This window comes from Heloderma suspectum, chromosome 15 (genome assembly GCF_057233095.1).
Source record: "Heloderma suspectum isolate Gila_16-S chromosome 15, 16-S_ref, whole genome shotgun sequence".
NCBI lineage: Eukaryota > Metazoa > Chordata > Lepidosauria > Squamata > Helodermatidae > Heloderma > Heloderma suspectum.
The window spans coordinates 21,627,047-21,649,653 of NC_139472.1; the positions used below are offsets into that span (position 1 = coordinate 21,627,047).

The 22,607-nt window shown below is 48.9% G+C and overlaps 1 protein-coding gene across 1 annotated transcript in view; it reads right to left on the reverse strand.

Moving 5' to 3' along the window:
* Positions 1-10,795: 10,795 nt before the first annotated feature.
* CHD5 (chromodomain helicase DNA binding protein 5) overlaps positions 10,796-22,607 on the reverse strand; it is a 104,242-nt gene continuing 92,430 nt past the window's right edge. The window contains exons 38-42 of the mRNA XM_084821682.1: positions 20,291-20,486; positions 16,551-16,714; positions 15,389-15,503; positions 12,419-12,496; positions 10,796-10,914 (exon numbers count right to left, since the gene is read on the reverse strand). Of these exons, the coding sequence (XP_084677808.1) occupies positions 10,796-10,914; positions 12,419-12,496; positions 15,389-15,503; positions 16,551-16,714; positions 20,291-20,486 (672 nt within the window). The remainder of the gene's footprint in view (positions 10,915-12,418; positions 12,497-15,388; positions 15,504-16,550; positions 16,715-20,290; positions 20,487-22,607) is intronic.

A 22,607-nucleotide genomic window follows, 5' to 3' on the forward strand; every position in this document is an offset into this window, starting at 1 on the left:
TCCATAACAAGTTTTGGATTTGCTGGGAGTATTTAAAAATGTGATTCTGATCTCTGCAGTCAGGGCTACCCATTCTACCATCTTTGCATGGACAAAGAAGTTGGCAGGCTAGTGGCTTGTTGCAAAATCCCTTCTAGCATCAATACCCTGAGATGTTGAACTGAGGTCTCAGAAAGCAACTGACTTTAAAGGAAAAGAACTGCAACAGCGCATGCAGCGAGGAAGCTGTTTTCTCCCCCTCTCCCTCGGCCTCCCTTAGCAGCCTGTCCGTCTTCATGACTGCCGTTCTTTTCATGTCTTTATATAGCACCACCAGTGTTTTTACAGAGTTGCAAATAAAGTTCAGCTTCCCTGCCCCATGAAGTTAGCAAGAACCGTTGGGCAGCTCTCCAGGCAAAGATGAGCCCCTCAAGGCCTCATGGATTTCAAAGGAAGAGCGTTAAGCATGTGCTCAACTAACTCCTCTCCCCCCGCACCGCCCCCAATTGGGGCTTAAATATGCTGCCCTTCTCCAGGAGCAATGCAAAACCCTGCCACCCCCGTTTGACCCAGGGCAAAAGCTGTAGGCATATCCGCACCGGAAGGAGCACCGAACTCTTGCAAACCACCTCCAGCTTCCCCCACCCCTTCTTTTGGCCTTCTTTTTGCGGGTGGTGTGGTGGGGAGACGACTATCTGCCTTCAGCCTCAAATGGCTCCTGCAGTCATAGAATAGTAGGGTTGGAAGGGGCCTACAAGGCCATCGAGTCCAACCCCCTGCTCAAGGCAGGAATCCAAGTCCCATTGTTAGAGCCATTTGCAGATGTTCTGCAATTCTTGGATGAAAAACAGAGGTTCGATCCAGACGTGAATTAGTCAGACTTGGGTCCCCTTGAAATATGTTATTCATGACTTGACTTAAGGCCCATTAATGTCAATAGGACCAAAGAGTGCATTCCTGTGCATGTCTGCTCAGAAGTAAGTCCCGCTGAGTTCAATGGAGCTTCCTGTACCCAGGAGACTAGGTACAGAACTGCAGCCTGAGTTCAACTAACAAAGTCTGGATCCAACCCTGGGACACACGCCCCTCCTCCCCAAAAGGGTATTCAAAACCATCCTGATCTGTTTGCATTCTCTATGGCGTGTCCCATTCCTTCTGCAAGCAAGAAGACGGTGGGTGGATTCAACAGTGTCTGAGTCCCCCCACCCACCCACTCCATCCCGCCTTCACCCTGCCCCCCCGCCCAATCTTTCCCCATCCCTCCCTGTCAGCTGTGTTCGCCATTTTCATCAACTACATTCGGGGAGCCATAGAAATGCCCCTGCAGCGGGTGGAGTCTGTGAATCAGCCCCTGTTAACTTTCCGGTGTCTTTTCGTTGGACTCCATGTATGTAAATAAAAATGCTTTTTCCTTTTTTATATTATATATATATATATATATCAACAAAACAAAAGAACCCAACAACAGATCTCTAGAAATGACATATATGACTGTGGGTACCAAGCTAACCGCGTAACCTTCTAAGCAACAGCCGCTCAGCCCATCAATCGTGCTTCGTAATGAAGATTTGGACTGATAAAACAGCTATATTTACAGAATGAACAAATAAAAAAAATATCAAGCCTTCCTTTGTCCGTTGCAAGAGGTCTAACTGTCGTCATTGTCTTCAGCGGCCTGGTGGGATTGCAGTTAGGCTGGGGAGTGTGGGGTTAATAACCTTTGGATCCGGCCCAGTCAGATTTGTCTGTGCTTTTCTTTAAAAGCCACCTCAGCTCATGGCTGCCTCCCGGGGCGCTGCTAGGCCTGGGCCACTGGGGCCCTCTCCCCCGGACCTATTTCCCACTGCCCCAGAACGATTCCACAGAGCCCCGAGCACCTGCTGCTGCCGATGGAAGGCTGTGTTTTTTCTCAACCTAATTGCCACGCAGGGGGACAGCTTTTAAGAGGAATTGCGGCAGGGAGGGTTAGGGTTCACTCTCCCCTTCCCGCTTCCTGCAACACACGTAACCCATCCTCCCCATCTACCCCTGTGTGGCAATTAAGCTTGCGGGGGGGGGGGACTTTTTCCCATTGGTTTGTGATAATCTGGGTCAAGGTGCAAATTAATTGAAGTATTTATTTATTTATTTATTTATTTATTTTGAGATAATTTTGATGAGAAATTAATTATCTGGCTTTGCTGCCTATGAAATTTAAATTCTCAAAGTTCTAAATTTGTGTATGTAGATATAAATTGAAATATGCAAATTTTATGCAGATTTGTGCCCTATGGGCCTGAGGTCTTTTAAATGCCTAGCAATGCCCTGGATCACCACCGTGCGATTAATTACTACTTCTAGGCACTGTACATAAATGAAATTCAGGACCTGCCCTCAGGCTAACAACTGTGACACCAAGTCTTTCCAAACTCTGACAACTGTTAGCGCACCTTGAGAAGTAAATCAAATAATTTCAGGCTCCCTGGAGGCTGCCTGATGTGCCTCTGTATGATTCACCATTCTGGGCTATGCCTCCTTCAAATTCCAATTGGCCTCTGCTGGGGGACAGCCAATTCTGCCTCATCTCTACCTCAACTCCAATGGATCATTTAATCACTCCTGATGCAATAGAATTACCCATTGTCTGAGGAGGCTGCACTCCCTTTAATCAGAAGGCACACCCAGAACAGCAACTCACACAGAAACATAACAGGTGGACTCCGCTAAGTGTGATTCCTCTCCCGCATTGTCAGAAACTCTTAAAAGGTAAACCCATTGTGTGCTGAAATGAAGTGTTTCTCCAGTTTTAAATGACGGTGTGTGCGGCTGAGTTACAAGAAGTTTGGGAAACATTTCAGCAAATATAGGCATGCAGCCTTTCACTTACTGTAGCAACAAAGAACTAATTGTAGACTGAGATGTGCCAATCCACCGCGACACATTAACGGCAGCCATACCTTTCACATGCGCCGTCTCATAGACGCCAGTTAAACCAGAGTGCTGAAAACGTTCCCAGGTCTGGTCCAAAGCACATGACGGGAGCTCATGGAGATGAAGCCTAATCCATCCCCGGGCTTTAGCAGCCTTTATCCCGGTTGGGCAGTTTGCCTTCAGCTTTTTGTATTCTTTTCCCAACAAGGGCTCACCGTCGCTTGTCCATATGCCATGTCGATTCTGAAGCGCTGCAATTTAGCTCTCGACCTCCCTGCCTTGGGCCAGCATGCTCCAAGGATACGTTTTTCCAACGGGCTAGCTAAACATCAGAAAACTTCCCAAGGTACGCTTCTGAGTTTTGCAAGGATATTAAGGGTAAGGAAACCTTGTGAAGAGACAAAGGCCTTCCCTTTTTTCTGGCACGTAATTTGGGAGTTTGTTGTTGTTCAGTCGTTCAGTCGTGTCCGACTCTTCGTGACCCCATGGACCATAGCACACCAGGCCATCCTGTCCTGCGCTCTCTCCCGGAGCGTGCTCAAGTTCATATTCATTGCATCGGTGATGCTATCTAGCCATCTCATCCTCTGCCGTCCCCTTCTCCTTTTGCCTTCAGTCTTTCCCAGCATCAGGGTCTTTTCCAGAGAGTTTTCTCTTCGCATTAGGTGGCCAAAATATTTCAGCTTCAGCTTCTGTCCTTCCAATGAGCACTCAGGGTTGATTTCCTTTAGGATGGACTGATTTGACCTCCTTGCAGTCCAGGGGACTCGTAAGAGTCTTCTCCAGCACCACAGTTCGAAGGCATCAATTCTTCAGCACTCAGCCTTCCTTATAATCCAGCTCTCACAGCCATACGTTGCTACTGGGAAAACCATAGCTTTGATTATACGGACCTTTGTCGGCAAGGTGATGTCTCTGCTTCTGACTATGCTGTCTAGGTTTGCCATAGCTTTCCTCCCAAGGAGCAAGCATCTTTTAATTTCTTGGCTACGGTCACCATCTGTGGTGATCTTGGAGCCCAAGAAAATAAAATCTGTCACTGCTTCCATTTCTTCCCCTTCCATATGCCAGGAAGTGATGGGGCCAGATGCCATGATCTTCGTTTTTTTAATGTTGAGTAATTTGGGAGTTACTGAGACAAATAAATAAAATAAATAATAAACACACAACTGGCCTTTTCCAACAGCCTCCATTCTAAATGACACAGCACATGTTGGGAAGGAGAAAGGAAAAGTATTGGGACTCAGCAGAAACAGGTCATGGTGAAAGAAAGAAAAGACGCCTGGAGAGTTGCCTTAAGAAGTCGTCTGAAGCAGAAGAACAAATATCAAGTGACTTAAACACAAAAGAAAGAATATCAAACCCAGTGGTGTCATGGAGGCAGGGCTCTCAGGGACGCAGCCCCGGCACTGTTTCATGAGCAGGGACTCTGATGTCATCAGTCCAAAGAATCTTATTCCAGAACTGGGCAGGCTTTTTTAGGTGTTTGCTGGCAAAGGCTCATCTGGCCTTTCGGTTCTTGAGCGTTACCAGTGGTTTGCACCTTGTTGTGAAGCCTCTGTATTTACATTCATAAAGCCGTCTCTTGACTGTGGATGTTGACAATGACATGCCTACCTCCTCAAGAGCATTCTTGACCTGGCTAGATGTTGTGAAAGGGTTCCTCTTCACCATGAGTAGCATTCTGCTGTCATCCACTTTAGTTGTCTTCTGTAGTCTTCCAGGTCTTTTGCTGTTGCTGAGCTTGCCAGTTAATTCCTTCTTTTTCAGGATGTTCCAAACTGTTGTGTTGGCCACTCCCAATGTTGTTCCTATCTCTCTGATAGGTTTATTTTGTTTCCTCAGCCTCATGATGGCCTCCTTCACTTGCATGGACACCCCTTTGGACCTCATGTTGGGAGTTCCAGTGAACAGCTACCAAATGCAAATGTAACACTCAGAACCACCCGCAGGCCTTTCATCTGCTGGATTGGTCATGGAGCACCCAGGAAACAGGCCACACGTGGCCATGCAGCTGCTTGTCAGCCATTCGTCCCATTACTTATGAGCCACCAATGACGGGTGTGTGTGCATGCCACTGGCTGTCCTTCCTGAATGGTTAGTGCCCCACTTTCATCAAGCCCCTTGAATTACAGCTGGAAGTCCTGACTTCGCTCCCATCTGGGTGTGTTTCCTTTCAACTTCAATGTGGTGGTGTACAGAGGCCAACTGCCAAAACAGTTATCCTTGTTCCAATATTTCTGGCCCTGATTGTATTGTTCCATGTTGGAATGCAAAGTATTTGGGATGACTTGGTCTGGAATGGGGAATTAAGACCTCTTCGCTTTACCAAAGACGCACTCCTGGTGGAGACGAAAGCTCCTAGAACTGGTTTGTTGGTATGGATCGACATAGCTGCCTGAAATTTTTGGACTGCCCTTGGAGACTGTCACAATGAGCTCCTGCATTTCCAAATTTACCACTACACCACTGATCAAACCTAACCTGAAAGGTCAGAGGAAGCCTGTGAAATTGTAAAGTTCACGAAACAGAGGGACTGCATGATCCCAGCAGCGGGTGGTGAAAGTAAGACACACAGCAACATTCATAAAAGGACAGAGATGTGATAAAGGTAGACGGGCATCTCAGTCATCAAGCGATCCTGGTCTTGCCTGACCCATATAGCCAAGTGTGGAGAAAAAAGATGATGGGACGGAGGCCATCCCCAATGGTTTTTCATGCAGAGATGCAACAGAGAGCCTCCTTCTTTTGCTGTGCTTCTGTACTGAGAGTAATAGATCTGATTGCACCAGTTAACAGTTGCACAGCAAAATGACTCACTCCACATGGATTAGAAGGAGGCAGGGCCAGAACAGTGGGTCATACAGAGGTGCATCGGAAACCCGCGGGACTTGGGTTCACGGGAGCCTTTTGTTATTGAATTCATTTACTTTGCACCCGAAACTGCTTGCTCTATCCCATGCGGAAAATGGTGATCACAGGATCTGGAGGGCACCAGGTTGAGGAAAGCTCCAATAATCCCTTCCTGCCCACGGCCTCAAAACTTCTGCAGCATGGCGGTGGGGAGAGAAGGAGGCGGCAGCACTGGGCAATTCCTACGAACTCTTCTTGAGCCAAGTGCAATCTAAATTGCAAGACTTGAGGGAAAGGGCCCAGCTCCTGACCCTTCGCTTCTCTCTACACCCTTCAGACATGGATTTGTCTCTTCCAGTCAGCTGTCTCCTTCCAATTTTGCAGAAAAACTGCTGTTTGCTGTCACAAAATTCCCAGGCCACTGAGAGCTCACTGCCTCTTCCTACAGCTGGAAAAACAGCCACTTTAAAAACAAATTTTTTAAAAGATATTGGCAATGCGTCATGAAGACCAGAAGGATGCCACTTGACTGGGAGAGGGGTTATGTCCTGCCCTCACCACAAGAGATGTGGGAGAAAACTGCAATGGAATCAGCTGAGTTTGGATTTCTCTGAGACTTGCAGACCGTTTTTTTACTTTGGGGCGGGGGTGGGGATTTGCACTAATGCACACTTGTGTGAATGTACATTAACACAAGTGTACATTCGCACTAATGCTCAGTAGTGCAAGTGGAACAAAATTCTCGTATATCCCCCCCCCCCATCTAATCCCTTCAATGGGCAGATGACAGAATGAAGGACAGCTGGCAGTCCGTGAAGCACAGATGGATCGGGTTTAACACAATCTGCGCACCCCTACTCACCTCCATGACCTGGCTAGAGCGGGCCTAGTCATTCCAACCACAGAGTCCAAGAGTAGACCAGAAGGAAGTTCTCAGTTAATTCCCAGGCCTGATGCTTACATTATGGCCTTCCATATATTGGTGGACTACAACTCCCATCTTCCCTGACTACTGGCCATGCTTGTCAAGGCCGATAGGAGTCCAACAACATCCGGAGGGCAACGAGGAAGGATGTGTGGAACGGGAGGGGAAAGAAACCCACAGGGCCACAATCCTGCACAACAGGAGTGGCGTCTAGTTCCTTTTGGGGCCAGCAAAAGAGGCATTCAAAAATCCTGCCCCTCATCCTGCCTCGGAACTTCGCTGCTGGCTGAAAACTATTTCCTGAGTCTATTGGGATCTTTTCCCTTTCTTGTGGAGGTCATGCAAAGCACCAGATAAGATGGTAAAACTGGTGCTGGCTGCTTTTTGGGGGGTGGGTGGGGAGAGGGGCAGGAAGGCTCAGCCTGGACATTTAGCATTCTTATCCCAGACTCCCCACGTGGCAGCTTCTTCATCTGCTGCAGGCTGGCTTCTGCAGATTCCCTCTCTCTACCCCATTCCCCAAGAATCCAGCATCTGTCCCATCCCTCAGCCAAGCCCTAACCACGTCCATTGGCAACACCAGATGACAGTTTGTCCATACTCTGGTTTGCAAATCTAACTTCAAAGGGTGGTGTCTCACCTGGGGGTTGGCTGCTGCTCATAAACCATGGCTTGCTGGATGATGTTGGGCTTTTTTGTAGTCATCATGACAAACCCTGGCTCAGCATTACACCTGGGCCCCGAAAGGCTCACCGAACCCAGAGAAGAAGCAGCCAACCATTACCTCATGTTCCTTTCCAAAATGATTTATTAAAACACAAAATAAAATTAAAAACAGGAAAACAAAACCCTTTCCAACAGTCACAGAATACAAAGGGGATAGGGGGGAAAAACACAGTTTGGGTGGGTTATAAACTTGCCAGAAAGGCCTCTTAGAAAAAAGAGCATTGCTTTGCTTGTCCCGCTTGCTGGTATCACACAAATAAAATCCAAAAGCGATATGGCAAAGTAGCTTAAAACACTTTCCTTATTAACACCCCCTTCCCAAAAGCCCCACGACATGTTCAGAAATCAAATGCGTCTCACCTACGCTGATGCTCCCAGCATGAAATTCACACTTTTTCTGCACATTATTATTTCTTACAATATGGAGCATGGATGGGTGGAGAGAAGTCCTCAAATACAGTCGCCAAGTTTGGATTTTGCGAACACCCTGGGCAGAGCCAGAAGGGTGCAGCCACGGCAGGGAGGAAGTGGCAAGTCAGGAGGTGGAGCCAGCAGAGGAAGTAGAAACTCTGGGGCGGAGCCTAGTTGACCAGGGTTTCGGACTGCGGTGCTGGTTACCCAACTGAATAGGGCTGTTCGGCTCGGACCGGTGAAATACCGGCAAGTTGCACTCCTCCCCTCAAATGACACTGAGGCAGGCCCCGAAAAGGGGCTATTAATTAATTAATTATTAATATTAATTAATTAATTATCGATATTAATTAATTAATTATTAATATTAATTAATTAAGGGAACAGCCTCTAAAACCATCGTTCTAACCATTGTTTGGCTGATGGGCAGAGTTAAGGGTATAACTGGAAATTCGACGAGGAGGAGGAGGAGGAGGCGACTTTCCAGGCTGGCCAGCCCTACGCTCAGCCGACCTGGCTCAATGATTTAGGCAGTGGCATCTGGTGGCTCCGATGTCAGTGGGAAGTGAATTAGTCCAAACTCGCTGACATTGGAGCCGCTGGCCGCCACTGTGTTCAGGACAAGAGCCAGGCAGACGTTTCCCAGCTGAGTAACAGCACAGATCTGGAGCAACAGATCTCTCCCGGGGAATTCTTCTGGCCCGTGTCTGATCTCCATAGTTCAACCCTTTTCCTTGCTAAAGGAAAGCGGGCGGAGGGAGACTGCACTGGCCACGCAAATGCCGGACGACTGTGTGCAATAACAGGGGGGCCGGGGCAGGCTGAACCCCCACAGTTGTGGGGACTGGAAGTGTTGTTGAAAGAGCACCTCCAAGTCCGTGCGGTCCCAAAGGCCCAGAAGTCGAACGTGTTGTGTCCTGTGTGCCGCTCACAGGAGGACTTTCCGGACCACAACACCCGCCCACGAGGCCCAGGCCGCCCTCTCCCGTGGCCCTGAGCTAGTGCTGGCCACAAGGAGCCAACCTCGGAGGGCGAGACTCAGCCATATACAGCTGCCTTACTTTGGGGGAAAGGCCGGTGTGAGCCAGTGTGCTGGCGGGAATGGACTTCCCTGCCCCCTCCTTCCTACAGCAGCCCCCTGAACATGCTACACAGAGAGTCAGGAGACCCTGATGGATGAAGTGAACCATGGTGTTGGGGGGAGAGGGATCCCCCAAAACAGGCCAGGGGCAGTCTACCAGCACGTCCCACTTGCAGAAGGCCCCTTCCTCTGGCGGAAGGCTGATCCAGGATCCAACCCCAAGGCAGGCTGGGCTGGAGGGGTAACTAAATCAGACTCACAATTCTAGACTGACATTTTCGGGTGTTTGCCCTCAGGAATTCCCTTCAGAAATCGCTTCCTTGGAAACCGCGCCCGCTGCCCCCCCCCATTTTTTGCTTGGAAGTGAGCTGCGCTAAAAGGTCAGCGGGACTTGGTGCTTCCCAGCTCACGGACATTGCTGCGGCCCTCTGCACGTGATGCTCGGGCCTGGTTCAGGAATGCACACTCCTCCAGTGGTGACTGGCCACATCAGATGATGCCTCGCAGGTAGGGATGGGGGAGACGTTTGTTCAGTTCGCAGAACAATGCGATCTTACCTAATTGCTCACTTTCAAACGAGTGAAAGTTTGAAACCCAAACCCAAACTCAGTTATCCTCCAAAATTCCGACTTCTCCAAATTCTGCAATGGACTTTCCCAATCAAAAAAGGCATACAAAAATGAGTATGTTCAGGGAAAGTGCACACAAAAATGCCTATATGCATGAAAATAATATTCAAAAATGGGAAAATATTAGGGAAATTGCTTGCAAAAATGTGTCTATTAGGCAAAAAGGCATACAAAAATGCATGTTTTAGCACACAAAAACATGTTACGAATTTTCATGTAAACTTAAAAAAAAAAAAAATGTTTGGGATGAACCGAACTTAAGATTGGAAAAATGAGAAACTGAGAGAAATTGAAACTGACAGAATCATCCCTCCCTGCTGGCCATTGCAATTATAAACCTCACAGACAGAGCTTTCAGATCACCTTGAAAGCCTCTTTGTTAGGGGGGTCCAGTCAGTTCTCACATTGCGTGACCAGTCGCTGAGTGTAGAGAAATCGAGCAATGGACACACGTGTGAAGCAGTCCTTGCTGGTGGTTCTGCGTCCCTCGTTACCAAACCTTTGCAGAGTCCCCAACTCCTTACACCACGAGCACACCCCAGATGATGCTAACCACTTGAAGCCCCATTGACTTCAATGGGAGAAAGAATGAAGCAAATGATTAATTCTCACAGAAATCAATGGGAGTTTACGGTGCGTGTCTTTGACTGGATAGAGGCCCCTGTGTCTCTCTGTTCCTGGATTCAGCTGCAACCTTTTCCCAAACTCAGCTGGCTTTTTTAGCCAATATGGGCTGCATCCTCGGTGTTGAGCACATGTCCGGATTGGGGCCCAAACCTCAGTCCAGAGCCCCTCCCTCATCCCTCCCCCTCCCTCCACACACACACACACACACACACACACAAAACAGCAGCATGAAACCTGCCTTTTTCGCCATCTGTGACCAAAAGTGAGCGTGTGCCTTCTCCAGGCGCAGACTGGGCAGAAATTGGTGAGATGCTCCACTTGACTGGTGACTGGCACACATCCGGGGGGGTGGGGGAACGGCACTTTGACCAACATGGCACCCACTCCCAGCCTTCACCACCCCATCCAGTTGTGTACGCGTGCATACAAAGGGAGGCTGACAGCTGGTCAAAAACCGAATGATCCTTGCATGATCCAGCCAACACACTCTTCAAGTCTTCAATAAGAAAGTGCAAAAGAAAAACCAAGGTACGAGGAAGTAAAGATCCACTGTCCCAAAGAAGTTTGTTAAATGGCCTTGGAGGGTGTTTTGTCCTGTTTGAAGAACACTTTAAGATATGAACACGGCAAGCCCAGAGACACCAGGACGAGCCTTTAATCTTCGATGCAGATGATGTCGTGCTGCTGTCCTTTGCAGTCGAAGGATGAGCCATCTTTCAAGGACTCAGGTACCTTTTTATCGGGGTGGCTTGGGGGCGGCCCGTTGGGTGTCGCTGGAAGAACAAAAATCAAGGAGTTACGTTCCCTGGCCGAATGGGCTTCTGTCACGAGCCAGAGCCTAGGTTGGTCAACATTACTAAATACTTGAGGTTGGATCGAGGATCAGCCTTCTGCGAGAGGAAGGGGCCTTCTGCCAGAGGAAGGACTCCACTTGCAGAAGCTCCTTCCACCCGATTTTGGGGGATCCCACTCCCCTCCACACTACAGCTCACCCCATTCAGCAGGGTCTCCTGATTCTCTGTGTAGCATTTTCGGGGGGCTGGAGGGACCACCATGGGAAGGAGGGGGCAGGGATTGTCACTTCCGACAGCACTGTTGATCCAATGTAAATCCAGATCCAACCCCTGGTCTGACCGATGCCATCTCAAACAGCAGGGAAGATGATACTGAATGTGCAAATCCAGAGACCAACCCCATCAGGAGACAGGCCACCACCGGCTGAAGCAACCAGACAGATGTCTGGGGGCAGCCCCATATGGAACGCACTGCAGGAGTCAAGTTTCAAGCATGCCAAAAATAATGTATGACTCAACTGCTGAGGCCTCTATTGGAAAGAATGGGGTTGCACGGCCTCCTCACAAGATGCATAAAGCACACACCGCACAACAGAGAGAGGGAACGGAGAGGTTGGGGGGACATGGAGCCAGTGAATGGTCTAAAACAGCCTTCCACAACCTGGGGCCCTCCAGATGTCTTGGACTGCAACTCCCATCATTTCAGGACATGATGGGAGTTGCAGTCTGGAGGGCACCAGGTTGGGGAAGACTGATCCAGGAGCATCCAGTCCTCTGGCAGTGTTGAAGCTCAGCAGTCGTGGGCCTGAGGGTGACCTGGAAAGCAAAACACCTGAGCCTTGGATGTTCCCACAAGCCATCCTCTGCAAGCCTGAGTTTTCCCAAATAGGGTGCGATTCAAATGTGAACACATAATCAGCGCCTGCACCACTCTCAGTTAAAGGCCCGGCCATGCAGCAAACTGGGTTTCTGCTGTGTGCTGCACACTCTCGGGGAGCCCCAGTTGGGGTGTCCCTGGGCACATTCCTCCCATGATCCAGAGCGCCTTCAGATTAGTCCTCAGGAGCACCACCCTTTCTGACCAGCTCGCTGGGTCTACATAGAGAATAAGCCTCGTGATAAGCAATTGCACTGACCTTGATGCACATGCTGCAGCTACAAATCCCGCTTCCCATAAATAAAAAATATTTGTACATCCAGCCTGGCCCAACAGCATCGCTGGCGTTATTACGACGCGTGAAAAAGCAACTGCAATGCACACGCTTTTGCAAGCCAAGCTCAAAATATATCAAGAGAGAGCCTTTGCATTCGCCAACCCAGCACCTTCCAGCGATGTTGGACTGCAAGTCCCATCAACGGGACTCCCTATTGCAGCTCCCAATGGCCATGCTGGCTCTGGAGCATGGGAGTTGCAGTCCAGCATGTCTGGAGGGAACCAGGTTGACGAAGGCCAATGTATATTTTGCTGTTCTCTTCCCCGCACCCCCCACCCCAGCTGCTAGAATCTGCAGGCACGAACAGCCCAACACCCTCAAAAGCTGCAGTCGTACCCCCGAACGGCCTTTTACCGGAAACAACAGAATTTAGTCATGCTTAACTTCATCCAGACTGCGTCAACCCTTTTGCTGACCACCAATTCCTACATGTACAAACACACACACACTCACACACCTCTCCCTCTAGACCACGGGTGGCAACTTCTGGCCCGCCAGATATTTTGGCCTACAACTCCCAGCATCCTTGACCACAGGCTGTGCTGGTTAAGGCTGATGGGAGCTGTAGGCCAAAACACCTGGAGGACCAAACGTTGACCCACCCCTGCTCTAAACTCCATTTGCACTGCTGGGTTTTATTTCTAGTCTCTGGATGAAAAAAGGGGGGGATGGTAAAGCCTTTTGTTTCATCATCTACTCACTGATGGAATTGGATTTTTTCCAACTTCCCAGATTTGCCCAAGTTCACATTTGTGCAAATTTGCACTTGCAAAGATGCACAAATCCCCCCCCCCCCCGCCATGCCAAATCCCCCCAAAATGCACATTTTCATTCTTTAGTCTATGGGGGAAATGTGCATTTTCAGCTGGTGTTTTTTAATTTTACGTATTTTTCTACAGCTAAATTTGCATAAAATTCCAGAAAGTAAAAAAACTGGTCTGCAAGTCCACGGAATCTGTGCAACTCAGGAAAAGCTGTTCTGCTGCAGAATCCACGAGCTGGATTCATAGAAAGCTGAACTCATTTGATTCCATTGCGGATTTGTCCGACATCCCTCGTGTCCTTGGCCGTGTCCCTCTTGCACGTGCTTACAACAAACGGATGTCAGTAACAGAACACACCTTAACTGTTGTGGCTCCCCCCCCCCGAATCCTGAGAGGCATCGTTTGGCAGAGAATCTGAGGGTCCACTTGGCCATCCCTGGACTTAAAGAACTCTATTTCCCAGGGTGGCCTGGGGAGAGGAATTGGGCAGCTGAAGCATTTGGAGGTGGAGATTTACTCTCTTGGGCCAAGGTTGTGGCGAGGACCACCTAGGCCACCCCAAGTCTTAGAATTAAAGGACGGGATGCAAATGCAAGAAGCAAAGAAGAAACTCCAGCATTTTTGCCCCCCAAACTGGCAGCCCACTGTGAAGATCCTCAAAAGCAGGGCTAGGCAACTGGGTGCCCACCAGATGTTTTGGACTACAATTCCCACAATCCCTTCCCATTGGCCATTGCTGGCTGCAGCCAATGGGAGTTGTGGTCCAAAATATCTGGAGGACATCAATTTGCCTACCCCTACTCAAGAGAAGGCCCACTGTCCTCCCCACCCCACCCCCGCCTGCTCAGTGATGTATTTGCCAGCACAGTAGAGCATAAAGTTTCAGACTGATGCTTGGGTGAGCTGAGTTCAAATCCTCACTCAGCTGTGAAGCTCACTGGGTGATCTTGGACCAATTGCCATCCCTCAAGATAACCTCCCTTGGAGGGCTGTTGTGAGAGTAAATGGGAGGGGGAGCCATGAATTCCCCCACCACCACCACCCCTGAGCTCCTCGGGGGAAGATTGGGATGAAAATGAAATAAATAAAGTCTTCTGGCCTTCTTTTAAGCTGTTTTTCCTCCTGCATGGCAAAATGTAATAAGTGGCTGAAGTCTCCTGGGACCGCGAAGACAAGCCTGTTACATGGGACTCTGGCTAAGGGGCTGCAGAGTTCACCGCAAACGCCATTTTGTGGTGCTTATTCAGGATCTGGGGAACGCTCAAGTGAGATGCATTCAGTGGCCTGCCTTAATCTAGGGGAGGCAGGGGTGCAGGCAAGTTTGGGGGGCCATGCTGATCTCTGGAATTCTTTTTTCCCTGCCACAACCTAATGAAATTTTAATTAATGCCAAAGTGGGCTGCAGTGTTTAGTTGATCAATCATTTAGAGTAATGCATTTTGAAAAAATCCAAATTTATCAATCAAATCAATGTGGCCCAGATGAAATGAGCCACCAAGGGTTCATTAGCACTAACAAAAAAAAACCCAAACCCTGCCACATCTTAAACATGATGGGCCGGATTCAGACCTAGTCATGTTTAGAGGAGACCAGCCTTCCCAGGCCTGGTGCCCCCCAGATGTGTCGAAGGGCAATTTCCAGAATTCTGGAATTCTGGGGGTTGCCATTCAACACATCTGCGGGGTGCCAAGTTGGGTAGCTCAGATAGCTCAGATAGCTCAGATAGTTGGCTCAGATAGACCCAATGAAATCAATGGGACTTAAGCTTGCCATGACTAACATGTCCCATTCACTTCAATGCATCTGCTCTAAGCATGACTGAGTCTGGAACCAACCAGATGCCTGCTATGAAAGACGGGGGGAAGACCCCCACCCCACCAGAAAAAAAAGAGGGATGCCTTGTTGCTTCAAAAGCATCGTCTGCACTTACATGAAAATTTAACCTCCTTATTAAATGAAGTAATCAACGCGCAGAGCAATCAGGTCTACTGTTTCCAAGCATGCCTGCCTCCCTAAGGCACGTGTTTGTTCATTCATTCATCACATTTCTATACCACCCAATAGCCGAAGTTCTCTGGGCGGTTCACAAAAATTAAAACCCCAAAGCACAGCATAAAAACAATACGCTTGGAATTGCACCCTACAACTCAGAGGATTAATCAAGGTTTCTTCCACTGGATGGCAACCCAAAGACGAAAGGCGGGCTGTCACACGCATACACCCCACCCTGCCCGAAGATAAAACGACAGTACGTGGTTTATCAGAGAGTAATAAGCAGGGCCTTACCTCTCGTAGCAACTGAGAACTGCAGAGGAAACTCTCGCAAACGGCTAAATATCTATTAATAAGAGAGAAAACAGCCGGCTTGCCCAATGCCCTTTGGTTTTTGGCTCATGGCCCCCACTTTAAAATTTGTCCTCTTAAGAGAAGAGAGAGAGAAAGAGAAACGGGACGCCGTCAGAAGCCTCAACTCACCCGTCACGTAAGGTCCCAGAGGCATCTGGCTGTAGTTGACGATCCCACCTGGTCCTGCACCACGGAAGTTTGGCCCGAAGTTGTTGCTGTAGATCTGGGAAGAGCCAAAGGAGGCCTGGAGGGGGGGGCGGGGGGCAGAATAATATTTAGAAACAAAGCACCAACAATATTACAATTTTTTTAAGGGCCAGGAACGCACTAGGTTCTGCACAGAATAAGAGTTCGGAAACTCCAGCTTGTGCAGCATGCAGCCACCAGGGAATTGGTGGGATTCGATCACATAACGCCTCTACTGCACCAGCTGCACTGCATTTCCGAGCCCAATTCAAAGTGCTGGTTTTGACCTTTAAAGCCTTAAATGGTTTGGGACCAAGCTACTTGAAGGACCGCCTTCACCCATATCAGCCTGCCTGCACTGTAAGATCAGAAAGACAGGCCCTTCTCGCTTGCCCACCCGTGACAGCAGACGAGAGGGCCATCTCTGCAGTGGCCCCACTCCTTCGGAACAAGTTGCCATCGGAGGACCGCCATGCTCCATCATTGCAGGCTTTTAAGAAGGCCTTGAAAACATATTATTTTACTTTGGCCTTCTCGTGATGTGACTGCTATTGTTGCTGATACTGCTGTTAACATGGTTGATGGTTTTATTGTTGGCTTTCGTTGTTTTTTGTTGTTTTTATGTTTTTATCACTTTTAATATTTTAATTGTTTTTATGTATTTTATTGCTGTAAGCCGCCTTGGGAGGGCTTCTGCCCTGAAAGACGGCCCAGAAATATTATTTTTATATATAAAAATATTTATTTTTTGTGTGTGCTAATATATATATTAGCGCACACACAAAAACAGGTCCCTGCCCCAGGGAATTTACAATCAAAACTTTGAGTGGGAGGGAGAAAGAACAAGGAGAAAAGGGTTTGAACTGGAACCAAACTTGAACAGTGTCAGTCCCAGCCTAAACCAGAATCGAACCAAAACAGTTACTGGTTTGTCTCGTCCATTGGGGCATGTGCAGAGTGCATGCATTTCCTTCACCAGTTATTAACCACAACCAGCCACAAAAATAAATATATGAATCTGGGATTAGGAAGAAGGCTTTCCATGGGGAAAAGAGCGTGTTCCGTGCGGGCGGATGCACTCGGGCTTTTCGACGGCACCTCTAACCTGCTGGATGGTTGGGTCACTCCCCCGGTTCGTCAGGCGGCTCAAAATGCTCCTCTCAGACATCTGCAGGCGAGCGGCAACAGGTGGGATACGGGACAACATCGAGGGCAATCGGGTCACGTCTGCCTTCATGTCACTCAGAAGCTCTTCCAGCTGGTTGAGGACTGGAATGTAAACAGGCATGTCACGCTCCAAGGGGAGTGAATCCTGGCCCCCCAAAGCCTGAAGCAACCCACTGCAAGGACTTTTTGTTTTGCACTTCTCATGCCAAGGCTCCTGAGCTTTTTGGGGCCAGTGGGCACATTTGGAATTTTGAGAGAGCGTGATGAACGCTCTCATGAAATGGCTGCCCCTGGGGAGGGCTTGCCCCTGCATTAAACGGCTGCCATGGTGGACACGGCTGGTCACAAAACATTCATCTCCCAGAAGGGAAACTGGTGAGAAGAAAAGAAAAAGTAACTTGCTGAAGAACCCAAGTACAAGGCAGAGGGGGGTCTGAGTTCCAACCCCCCTGAAACCACTCTTTGGAACCCAAATAAAGATGGCACAGGAGGGCAGTGTCAGGGTTGGATCAGAGCCCATAGAGCCCCAAAGCAGTTCTGATTCTGAGCAAGAGACAGAAACCGTGGGAGAGGAACCTGTGCGCTGTTCAGAGGCGCCACCAGAGGGAAAGCCCTCCCTGCTCACATTCCTGAGAGTGGTGGTGACACACGCAGGCAGCGGGGGGGACAACTGGAGCTTCGGGACGCTAGGTGCCGGTGCAGGGACAAGTGGGAGATGGATGGTGCTGAGAGGAGGTGCTCAGCCCGCTTGGCGCGATGTCAACAGCTGCGCCCTGATGCCCCACGGGAAAGGGGTGGACTTTCGCCTCCTAGCCCTTAAGTTCAGAGGCTTCCCGCCTTTTCCCTCCAAACGGAGACCAACTGATTCACTAAAGCTAGAAACCCCTGGTAGGCAGCTCTCTCAAGCTTCCCTCATTAGGCTCAGGCAATTAGCATCTGTAAGAGTCATTAGGCTGAATGGAAATAAAGCCTTGGAAAAGAGCCCTATTGTCTGCGTGTTGATTCTGGCTGCTTGAGGATTTCAGAAGGCAGCAAGGGTGCTCCTGACAGGCAGCACCCGTTAAAAAGAAGTGAAATTAAAAAATATATAAATGAAATACAAATCAGGAGGGGTAGGGAATCTGGGGGTGTCCATGGGCATACACCATGTTGGGGACTGCGGAATTATGCTACTGTTCTTTAGAATTCAGCAGCATTTATTCTGCAACTAACGAGAAGCAAAACGTTCGTCATGAAGCCCCTGACTACTGAGAAATCTTATTCTGCACCCATCTGATTTCAAAGATTTCACCAAATATTCACCCATGGACATTTCCATGGCTGTTTCCAGAACAGCCTTTTAATCTCACAATTTCCCTCCCTTGTTCACAGAATTTTATGGGGTGGAGAGTCCAGAACTGACATCCCCCACTTGTAACCCTCCTGTGTTTCCCCACTACAATTTCTGGCTTTTAACTTACCAGGGAAAAAAATCAGTTAACGAAGAAAAGACAAAACAGCAGCAAGATGCCTTTTGATTGACAGTGTTAGCAGCTCTCCGCCTGGAGACACCCAATGTCTTCACAACCCAAAGGGCTAGAAACATGACTTTTGAAACTGAAAGCTGAATTCTGTGGTCAGTAACAGATTCTAAGTAGAGATGGACAACTGAAAAGCGGCTTTCTGATTTTCAAGTGTTCCAGTGAGAGCATTTCTGTTCAGATTCTCAAAACACAGTTAATGCTTGTAGTTTTCCGTGCTTTCACACAACAGAGGTGTGCAAATACCCTTCAGGGAAACCTGTTAGCTGTGGAACTGGTTGGAACGGGAGCAGATATTTTCTAAGGAACCTTCCGAATTTCCTGTCTGCATTTCTCCCTGGGTTGTGGAGTTCTGGATCCCCAAGAACTTTTACTGGATTGGGATTGATCATGTTTGCATCCACGGTTCTTATGGATTTCTATTTCTGGAATGTACTTGTGGTATTTTGGGAAGCCAGTGTGCCTTTCCAAGGTTAATTTCTGTGTTTATTATTGTCCCAACCTAAAAGCGGGGGGGATGTGGTTTAGGGAAGTAAGGATATTTTATTTGATTTTTTAAAAATTACCTATCGGTTCGGTGCCCCAAAGACTGAGAAAATAATATTGGGGGGAGGGGAATACACAGAAGAAAATGCATTTGGGAAAACAGTAAACCAGAGGGTGTACATACTGGTTTCAGTGCCAAAATGCTCTTTTCTTGCCACAAGAAAACCAGAGCAGAATGTAATACTATAGAGTAATAATAGAGCAGATCTGGAGGCACCTGCTCCCTTCTGATCATTTCTAATATCTACATGGTGCTTTAAAAATACAGACATTGAGCAAAAAGGTAACTCACGCTTCTGCCTCGTGCACTGTGCAAAACATTGGTACTTTCTCCTAAAGTGTGCAAAGTACGTATGGCTCTGGTTACATTTTCTTTATACATTATAAACATGTGCATCAGTTTCCCAGATTCTGTCTCACTCTCTCAGAAGTCTGTCACACTGCACTATGAGAACCTGTGAGTTTGACACAGACACAAGAGAGAGAGATGTGGCCTCTCAAAGACTAATGGATCTGCAGTTGCACCAGTTATTATGGACCAGATTGAGAGGGGGGGGGCTGTTAACAGAGAGGCCCCAAAGTTGTGTAATAGAAAATGTTGTCATGGATCGGGACCCCATACTCTCATCCTCAGGGGGTAACAATCCTTTGTCCTCAAAAGAAGAGGCTCCAGAGTCAGTGGTTCAGGGAGAGGACTCAGCTACAGAAAGGCATCAGGAGGCTCCCACCTTCCCGGGAACAAGTTCTCAAGAAAGACCCCTCTCCTGCATCCAGGGAAGGTCACATTACCATCCTCAGACTCTGGGGACTCGGGCCATAAGGAAACTAGTATGCCACAGCCACTCCCACGTTGTCGCAGCCTGCGATGGTTAAAACAAGCCAGGCACCTTTCAGAGACAAAGCCTCAGTCAGTATGGAGGTGGGGGCAACCAGCCTAAATGCAGCCAAACTCTTATCTAAAGCTCAGTCTCGCTCTGCTCCTTTTTGGAGTAACGGACAGCCGAATGTCTGCCTTCCAGCCCAAGCACCACTCGGAGCTTTCCATGATGCTGATCTATTCCTGTCTGACTTCTTGTGAAACCTGAGCTATTCAGCTCTCCGTTAAAGCCTGGGCCGTAGTGGAACCCTGCACCCCTGGCTACAGTGCAGGGCATCAACAGAACCCTTGTCCACAAATGGTGCAGATGTATGGCCTGCAACATAGAAGTGCACCCCACCCCCACAGAGGTCCCCGCCCTGCAAACTCCCCCCTCCTACCTACATGCACACACAGCCTGTTATATTTCAGACACTTAAACTCTGTCTTGCTCGTAAAAAAAAAAAAAAAAAAAGTGGCTCATTTGGCCAGTGGCCTCATAATGCAAGGACCAGGAAGGTGTGACCCTCCAGATGTTATTGGCTAGGGCTGATGGGAGTTGCAGTCCAGCAACAACTGGAGGGCCATGTGTTCCCCACTCTCAGCACAGAAGAAAGAATTCTTTGCTGGGTGGCATTCCATGGAGCCTCCTCATGTGTGACTTCTTATCCTCTCTTTGCAAGTGTTGATCCAACAGGGGCAGGAGAAGGGGGTAAGGGAAGGGGGCCAGTCGGTCCCCTGACAGGAAGGACCCACCTTTATGAAGGACGGCGTTGGCAGGCTTGTTCCCAGCAAGAGATTCTTTGGAGAGGTGCTGGTGGCTTTCTGCAAGGCACTCCACTTCGGCCAGGCGGGCATTCAAGGCCATAGCTGGGTGATTGGGGTCCTGGGTCATGTTGAGGTATGCAGCCCTGCGCAGCTGTTCCTCGATCACCAAGGCCTGCTCCAGCAACTGCGGCCAAACATGAAGAGGGTGGGTGTCCCAGGCTGGAATGACTCTTTGGACAAAGGCCCTGTGGGACTCCCTGGCTCTAGTATACCCCAGACACCTCTGGCAGCTGTGGAGAAACCTCATTGGGCCTTTCAGCAAAGGTGGACCCCGAGGAACCCCCGGATGGGGCCCCTGGGGGCTGTACCTTGCCCATGGAGTCAGAGGAGGCGGTTGAGCACCCGCCCAGCCCTAGAGCGCACCGGCTCCAGAAGGTGGAGGCATAGGCTGCCCCCCAGAAGTAAAGCGCACACCTCCAGACCCACAGCAACCAGGCTCCTTATGAGTAAGTCTACTCAAAAGCAAGGGTCTCCTCTGAAGTAGGGAGACTCTGGAGCCAAAGCTAACAGTTTGCAGCTGTATCAGGGTGCAGGCTGGGAGACTTGACTATGTAAGCTCTCAGTTGAAACCTGCTGGTTGCTGGAACAACATCTTTATTTTGGCTCCCACTACCTGGCAACCTGGTTCTCTTGACTGTCCTTCTTTGGACTCATCTCTCGTGCTACTGACCCTGGACTCCTGATAAGTTCCTTGGACTGCGCTTGATTTGGACTGTTTGCCTGTGCGTAACTTCGGCTCTGCCTCAGACCCTGATTTTGGGCTGCCCTCCTTCTTGACCAGTAACACTGCGCTTCTGGTCTCTGCCTGCCTTCCAACTTTGTTAAATCCGTTTGCCCCATAGTTTGCCCAAGGACTGAGCTTGACCCAGCCATACCAGGACAATGGGGTACCAGCACTGGAGGTCAGAATTGTCCTCCAGGACTTGAAGCTCTCACTTCAGATGGCATTTTGCTGCTAAAGATGCCAACTTACCTCTGGAATTATCTGGACGTTTTGGCTGGATTCATCTCAAGCCATCTGGTGCCCTCATCCAGTCTAAAATGACCCTAGATTAACTTTTTGGACACCCAAATTGAATAAACTTTCTACAGCCTGATTTGCAATGACCAACATCTCATTAGAAACCCAAGAGAGTCCAAGCCGTTCAGCAAAAATGGATGATTTACTGGAAAAGCAAGTCTGAGACGCTTCCAGGAACAGCCTGTCTTTTAACTTGTTCAGCCCCTTTTAAGACATTGGATCTTTGGGTTGAATCAAGGAGAACTGTACAGACAAATCGTTCAGTGACTGACAAGCTGGAACCTACAGAAAAGGGATGCGAATTCCTGCTTCAGGTCAGCAGAGAGGAAGGCACAGGTGAAGTTGTTTTCTGGGCCAAATTCAAGGTGTTGGTTTTACCTTTAAAACCCTATATGGTTCTGGCCCAGCCTATCTTAAGGAGCACCTCCAGCAACACCAGACAGGCCACTCAGCAAGATCAGCCCCGGGTGACCTTCTCTCTGTCCATCAGCCAGGACAGCTAGATTGTTGGGGACGAGGGAGAGGGCCTTCTCTGTGGTGGCCCCCACTCTGTGGAACTCCCTCCCTAGGGAACTCCGCCATGCCCCCTCTTTAATGAGCTTCCGCCGCGCATTAAAAACGTGGTTGTTCAGGCAGGCATTTGGGGTGGGTTAGGGTATTTTTAGAAATATGGTGTTTTTATTGTAGAATTTTATTGTTTTAAACTGTTCTGCTATATACTTTGTACATCGCCCAGAGTGGCTGGGTGACCGGCCAGATGGGCGATTAATAAATTTAATAAATAAATAAATAAATAAATAAATTTGCATGGCACAAACTGGATGAGCTTCAAACCATTAGAACACTGAATTCGCTCAGCCTTCCCGAACTTGGCACCCTCCAGATATTGACAACTGTCAGGGCATCCCCTCTCCCATCACGGGACGTGCTTGGAGAGGATGTTTTTTAAAAAAATCAGTCTTGGTCTGCAAACCACTGCACAGCACACAGTGACACTAAAAAGGCTAGATTCAACTTGCTACAATTTAACCCTTTTAGTGCTCCATAAAAAGGTAAAGGTGTCCCCAACCAGTCGTGTCCGACTCTAGGGTGTGGTGCTCATCCCCGTTTCTAGGCCGAAGAGCCAGTGCTGTCCGAAGACGCTTCCATGGTCATGTGGCCGGCATGACTGAACACCGAGGTGCACGGAACGTTGTTACCTTTCCCGCTGAGGTGGTACCTATT